The following is a 7,500-nucleotide window of genomic DNA, read 5'->3' on the forward strand; positions in this document are numbered from 1 at the left end:
TTCGTTTGGAAAAAGAAGTTGTCTTGTTTGGTTGTTGTTTTGCTATCTTTAATATTGTATTTTCTTTTTTTTTTGGTTGTTTTATTTTTGAGAAAAAATACTACCGATTGCCTAGTACCCGTCTATCTGTATTGGAAAACAAATGTGTGATTTGTAATTTTTTCCTACATTACTGAATATACTGAAATCCGTGATTTGTTTCTAATAATCATTTCAACATTATTTTAAAAGAATAGTTTTTTTTTTATATTAGCAAACATACTTGAATTCGTAATTTGTTTCGAATATTATTTTTGCAATGATTTTGTAACCCCTAGACATTTATCTTCTTTCTTTATAATTCAACAGATACTCGATTTTTTTGTTTTTAGTTTTCTGATAATATATTTGCAAAAATAAGCATTGCCGAGGGTTCACTTGGATATAATCATATACTTATTTGTCAGAAGATACACATTACACCAAAATAAAGATGATGTATGTACATAAAACTGGAATTTTTATAAATATTCTTGTTTTATAATACTTTTTACTTAAATAATGTGTGTGAAGGACTAATAGAGGTTATTTTTTTTTTATTTTCTTGACATCTCCTTGTTATTCTCTACCAAAATGAAGGACAAGGAAATGCCATTAAAGAGACACAAATTTTTATTGAATTTATCACAAGCTGTTGTTGAATTCTATCAAGTGAATTTAAGGGCGCCTTTGTAAGAACATATCCCTCAAAATGGCCGTTGAATTCATTATGTTTAAACACTTTATCAAGACTTTGGTAAAATACTAAGTTTAAGAGTGAGCCTTTTTGACTAAGATTTGTCACTGGAATTTCATTAATCTGGACAGATTTTGCTGTTAACAGTTAAGTGTTGAAAAACGATCATAACTGTTGTAACAATTTGGTGTTGTAAAGTTAAGCAAAGCAATACAGTTATTACAAGTAGGGACAGATCTTGTTCATTCTCAAATGTTCTGCTTGATCAAAAGAAACTGTAAGCGTTATTGTGAATTTGCGACTACTTAGAATGGTGCCTCGTTCGTTGCCACATAATTCTAGCAGTGAGGGTGTTTAATATGTATGTATATATATATATTTATATATATATATATATATATATATATATATATATATATATATATATATATATATATATATATATATATATATATATATATATATATATATATTCTATATATATATATACTGTATATATATAGATATATATATATATATATATATATATATATATATATATATATATATATATATATATATATATATATATATATATATATATATATATATATATATATATATATAAATATATATATATATATATATATATATATATATTTATACATATATGCATTTATGTATATATATATATATATATATATATATATATATATATATATATATATATATAAATATATATATATATATATATATATATATATATATATATATATATATATATATATGTATAAATAACAGGACTGTTTATGGTAATATTCTTTCCATTTATTTGAATAGATACTTTTTAAAAGACCATTTGGTAAGAGCATTACCAAATGCCTTTGTCTTCTGAAGGAGGTTTTCTAAAACAAAAAAGAGAATTTTGAATCCTGCTAAGAACTTTCTTTGACATTAATCTCACACCAACTCTTTAAAAAAAACATTACTTAATAGAACTGAACTTTTTTATGCATTATGGAATTAATCTCGCCAATTGAACTGACCCTGACAAAGATCAATTTTTAAAGTCTTTCAGGATTTGTCTCCTGCAAACAAATATTACTGTTTAAGACTTCTTGGTTATGAATTATCCGCTGTTGAATTGAACTGAATGTAGAGTTTAGGCCAAAGGCCAAGCACTGGGACCTATGAGGTCATTAGCACTGAAACGGAAACTGACAGTAAAAGATTTGAAAGGTGTAACAGGAGGAAAACCTCAAAGCAGTTGCACTATGAATCAATTGTTAGGAGAGGGTTGAGGAAGGTAAGAATATGAAAGGAGGTACAGTAAAAGGAACAAAAGGTGGTTGCAAAGAACCTTAAATAATGCCTACAGTGAAATTCAAGTTTGAATACAAGGGAACTACATAAATCTGGCAAGTTCAATATCAAATGAACTTAGTGAGGAGAAATAGAAGCTTATGAATATATTTTTTCTCTTAAAGTAATTGGTCCTATAAATATTCAAATAAATTACACTAGCTTAAATTAACAGTACTTATACAACTAAGACTATTTATAAAATATATAAAACAAAAACACATCTCTTGCTTCCACATCACTCTACATTTATATACAATACATCACAGATTAACATTGCTCTTGAGTGCTAAACATTTTTATAACAGACTTTCCTGGGAAATGTAAACATTTTCACTTTAGTTGGGCACTCTGCGATGACAGTAAAAAAAATCTTTGAGGACAAGACTAAAGTAGATAAATTAAAGTTTTCGAGGACATTAGCAAATCAAGAGTGAACTTGGTTTATTTATATTCTTCAAACCTTTCTTGGATCGTATAAACCTGCCTCTTTTCTAAAAGCGGATTTGTCATCTCTCTAAGGATGAAATCCATGAAATCTCTTCTTCTAGGACCGGGTTATTTTTTGGGCATATGCCTGACTAGGTGCTGACATTATAAACATGCAACTTTGGAGGTAAAGGATATGAACCCAGATTTTAAAATGTGGCATGTCTTAGTGTCTTGTCTTTGATAAATGCAACAAGTTGCTAATGTCTGATGCAAAATGAGTAACTTTAATTTCGCACAAATGTATATAATAAAAATTTAATGGCTATTTGATAAAGCACTTCACACAAATATGTATAAAAAATTTTATGGCTATTTGATAAAACACTTCAAAAAATGTGTACAATAAATTTGATGGCTATTTGACAAGACACTTCACATAAGTGTGTTTAAGAAATTTGATGGCTATTTGATAAAACACTTCACACAAATGTGTATAAAATATGTGATGGCTATTTGATAAAAGACTCCATCTACAGAAAGGATACAAAATCCTTGATATTCTTAAAACTAACTGTGTTACTGCCATGATAAAGTACCCAGCTAAAATAAACTTCAAGTTCACATTAAAAAGAATTTATTTCTTTCTGATGAGTTGCATTACATCTAAGTTGAGCCAAGTTCCATAACATAAGTTTTGATTGCAGTGAGATAAGTTTAATTAATATTGTTCTTCATTGGCACAAGGCAGATGTACATGATAATTATGTTTTCACAGAAAACGTTACACAGCTGGTTCTCTCTTTTTTTTTTAATGTACGATACATTAAATGGACAAAGACGATACTAGTGTACTTCGAAGAAAATCCGGCTAGAATTGACGATACATAAGTTGACGGTACATGAAGATACTTCATACTTGACGATACATGAAACATGAAAGTAATTGATGAACACAGTATATAGCCCTCTGTCTCATGACGATACTTGACGATACACGAAGAGATATTGTGACGATACTTGATCATGCCTTTGCCATCTTCCTGTAAGCTTCGTAGCTGTAGTCGAACAGTTCAAAATCCAGTTTGTACTTGGCGTACAACTGGTCCACCTGGAATTAAACGGATTTCATAAGTCACTGGAATTTTTACCTACGAGCCGGTCCTGAGCCCGGATTAAGAGAAAAGGTTTGAGTGTAACGTTGATCTATTGTGTGAGGTCGAAGAGTTACTGTGAATTACATGAAGCCTTAGAGGTCTGTTGCAAGAGGCGACGGCTCCTAATTATATATATATATATATATATATATATATATATATATATATATATATATATATATATATATATATATATATATATATATATATATATATATAAGAGAGAGAGAGAGAGAGAGAGAGAGAGAGAGAGAGAGAGAGAGAGAGAGAGAGATTTAATGATTGTGTTAACATTTTTTCCTCCTAGGTAACGACAACATTGCGCGAAAGCCAACAAAATAACCGAATGAGAGAGAGAGAGAGAGAGAGAGAGAGAGAGAGAGAGAGAGAGAGAGAGAGAGAGCTCTAGCGGTCAAAGACCAAAGTTTAATACACTGCACACACACACCCACACACACACACCTAACTACACACCTTTACACCCCCGTACGCAATACACTTCACTTTGCAAAAGCGTTAAATCTATTTTGTAAACCGTGCCAAGAAACAATGGGTTTCTGATTGCAACATTTGGCAACACTGCGATTACTAAGACTATTACTATTACTACAAGGGGCACCTACCCCACCTTGGTCATGGGCATGTAATGGTCACGACGTACCCACACGCGAATTACACCTGACAGGGTTCTGTTTTATTCGATTTTCTTTTTATCTTATTTTATTTTATATTTTTGTTTCTGATTTTATGTAGCACACAATTTTTAATGTTATTCTTAACTCTTCTCTTACTTATTTTATTGTTTTTTTCTGGATTGTATCCTGCGTTCATTGTTTACAGTTTAGGGTACAGGTACCTTTTGGTGACTGAATTATTAATTATTTCAATATACTTTTTTTTTCCTTTCGTTCATTGCATGATGAAACAATCTAAGGCATAGAAAGTATGAGATGATACTTATTTTTCACTTTAATTTTATTTCTTTGGGTCTACAAGCATGACGAGTAATATATACTTTCTTAATAACTTTTTTACTGAGATTTAACGGTAAATGATAATATATTTACAACTAACTCATGGGCTATGCATATAGTAACCACCTCATTTAATGAAGAAAAATATTCACCAGTTGAAAACTCAGCTATGGCAATAAAGCTCACAAGAGCACTCACCTGTAGAGACTTAATTAAGAGTCATAAAGACCTTTCACAGGTAACTTACCTGTCGACGCGTTAATTGAGAGTAGTATAGGTTAGCTACGTCGGAGGTGCGATCGTTGGCCGTTCTATGAATCCATTCAACGTGCAGTTGGTCTTCCAATCCCAGCTGGTTGATGACGAATTGGGTATCCTGTGGTGGGAAGGGTAATGACTGGGTGTGTGTATGTACAGTATATATATATATATATATATATATATATATATATATATATATATATATATATATATATATATATATATATATATATATATTGCTGTTGTTCGTATCTTTGTTAATAAGTATACAAAAATCTATAAAAGAATGAATTATTATTATTACTATTATTATTATTATTATTATCATTATTATTATTATTATTATTATTGCTGTTGCTGTCAATCGATTATGGGATGACAACGAAATAACCAAATCTTCATTATTATTATTATTATTATTATTATTATTATTATTATTATTATTATTATTATTACGGCTGTATAAACAGACGACACTGAAGGGAAAGGTCAATTCTCTATAATAAAAAAAAGGAAGTTATTGTTTAGTGGGACAGTAACAAACAAATTTATCATAATCCCTCTTAGGGCAATCTGTCTTCCTTGCGCTCTCCTGGCAATTAATGCTTATTTGCACATTTCTGTAATTAATGCCTGGTGTCTCTCTCCTGGCCTTCTGCAATCTTTGCACGCCAAACTCGCCAGTTGGCCATTGCTTGTTCTCGGATTTCTACATCGGTGCCCAAGGCGGTTGCTACTGCGGTTTATTAAAACCGATCTGTCAATCTTATGTATGTCAGATTGCTTTGATGTCCTACAGTTTCATTGGCTTTCATGTCACATGTTTTTTTTTGCAGGGGATACCTAAGTGAGGAATGTTTATTTATATAAAAAAATAAGCAACGTGTTCCAGTTTCGTTAGCTGCCTTATGGCTCCAGGGAACATTTCAATGGAATTGATAATTTCCTTAATGTATTTTCATAAAAATTCCTCAAGTTCTCAATCTGCGCAGGCAGTGGATACATTTCTTTAGATTTTCATTATTTTCGGATAATTTTTCCTGAGTTTTTAATGCTTCATGATACATTCTAAGGACTTATAACGTGTCTGGGTATTCATCCTTGAATTAGAATCTTTTTGTTCCAGGTATAAAACGTTTTGGAATTTTTGTTTCTAAACTTAAAACTCATTTTGATATTGTTCCCCGACTGACAACTGCTCTGGATGTTTTTCCAAGGTGTAAAATGCTTTGGGATGATAATGCTTGCAATACAAGGGCTCTTGGATATCTGTCCGAGATTTGCTATGCTTTACAAATGCTTTTGGATGTTAGTGCTTGGAATACAAGGGCTCTTGGACATCTGTCCATGATTTGCTATGCTTTGCAAATGCTTTTGGATGTTAATGCTTGCAATACAAGGGCGCTTGCATATCTGTCCATGGTTTGCTATGCTTTACAAAAGCTCTTGAATGTTAATGCTTGCAATACAACGGTTTGCTATGCTTTACATGGAACATTTTCCAGAAATCTCACTTCTTATTTTTGCTGTAGTTTAAGCTGGATATATGACAGCGCGGGCCTTCCTCCTAAGATCTGAATGTAAGCGGAAACATTCATTTAAAAGTGAATAAATGTGGACTAAGGAAATCAAAAGTAGATTGAATTAAGAAAAGAAAACTTTAGATTATTCATGGAAATATGACGCTTTTGAAATCTTTTCTGAAAATTGCCCCATTTGTTTTTAAAATTATTAAATTTGTAACAGATACGAAAAAACAAAAGTGAAATATGTAGGGTTTTCGTTTGCACTCATTTTGCTCTTCCCGTTTCAGAAATCTTCAGAATTTACTGAAGACATTAAAGACGAAATTATCCAAGACACTGCAAAGATATTGACCTCCAAGTGACATTCATCAGATGAGAATGTATGACGGCCTTAAAGTTCTTTTCCTTCCTCCTCCTCCTCCTCCTCCTCCTCCTCCTCCTCCTCCTCCTCCTCCTCCTCCTCCTCCTCCTCCTCCTCCTCCTCTTCCTCTTCTTCTTCTTCTTCTTCTTCTTCTTTCCATCAAGTGAAGGTGTGAATGACGACACGGCTTTGTTATCAACTGACGTGAATCCTCTTCCCATTCCAGCTAAGTCACAAATTAAACAGCGCGTTTTGTTGACGCTGGAATGACATGGAATTTTACTTTTATGCTCTTCTTCATCTTCTCTCGCTTTTTTCTTATAGGAGGGACGATTTTTTAGTCTTTACTGAAGGAAAGGAGGAGCTTTATGAATATGAATTGATAAAGAAGTACGTGCTAAGCAATGAGAGACTGACTGATGTTTACATGGCCGTGACTTTCTGGGCCAGTGACGTTGAAAGTGGTTTGCTTTTATTTTATTTATTCTATTTTATTTATTTTTTTTTTATTTATTCTGCTTAATCTTGATGCCTCACTGGTTACCAGTTTCACCCCTAAATGAGAGGTTGGTCTCACCATCTCTTTCTATAATAATAATAATAATAATAATAATAATAATAATAATAATAATAATAATAAATCATCCATTTAGCACTGAAGGCGTATAGTGCGACATATAGTCTCACTGATGTACAGTTGAACCCCCAAATAGAATCCTGATGCTATCGTCTATTT

The 7,500-nt window shown here is 31.6% G+C and overlaps 1 protein-coding gene across 1 annotated transcript in view; it reads right to left on the minus strand.

Moving 5' to 3' along the window:
• Positions 1-1,497: 1,497 nt before the first annotated feature.
• The window catches only part of LOC136846796 (carbohydrate sulfotransferase 11-like), a 67,223-nt gene continuing 61,220 nt past the window's right edge, over positions 1,498-7,500 (minus strand). Inside the window, exons 7-8 of the mRNA XM_067118050.1 lie at positions 4,864-4,992; positions 1,498-3,596 (exon numbers count right to left, since the gene is read on the minus strand). Of these exons, the coding sequence (XP_066974151.1) occupies positions 3,510-3,596; positions 4,864-4,992 (216 nt within the window). The 3' untranslated portion in view covers positions 1,498-3,509. The remainder of the gene's footprint in view (positions 3,597-4,863; positions 4,993-7,500) is intronic.

This window comes from Macrobrachium rosenbergii, chromosome 15, assembly GCF_040412425.1.
Source record: "Macrobrachium rosenbergii isolate ZJJX-2024 chromosome 15, ASM4041242v1, whole genome shotgun sequence".
In the NCBI taxonomy this organism is placed as follows: Eukaryota; Metazoa; Arthropoda; class Malacostraca; order Decapoda; family Palaemonidae; genus Macrobrachium; species Macrobrachium rosenbergii.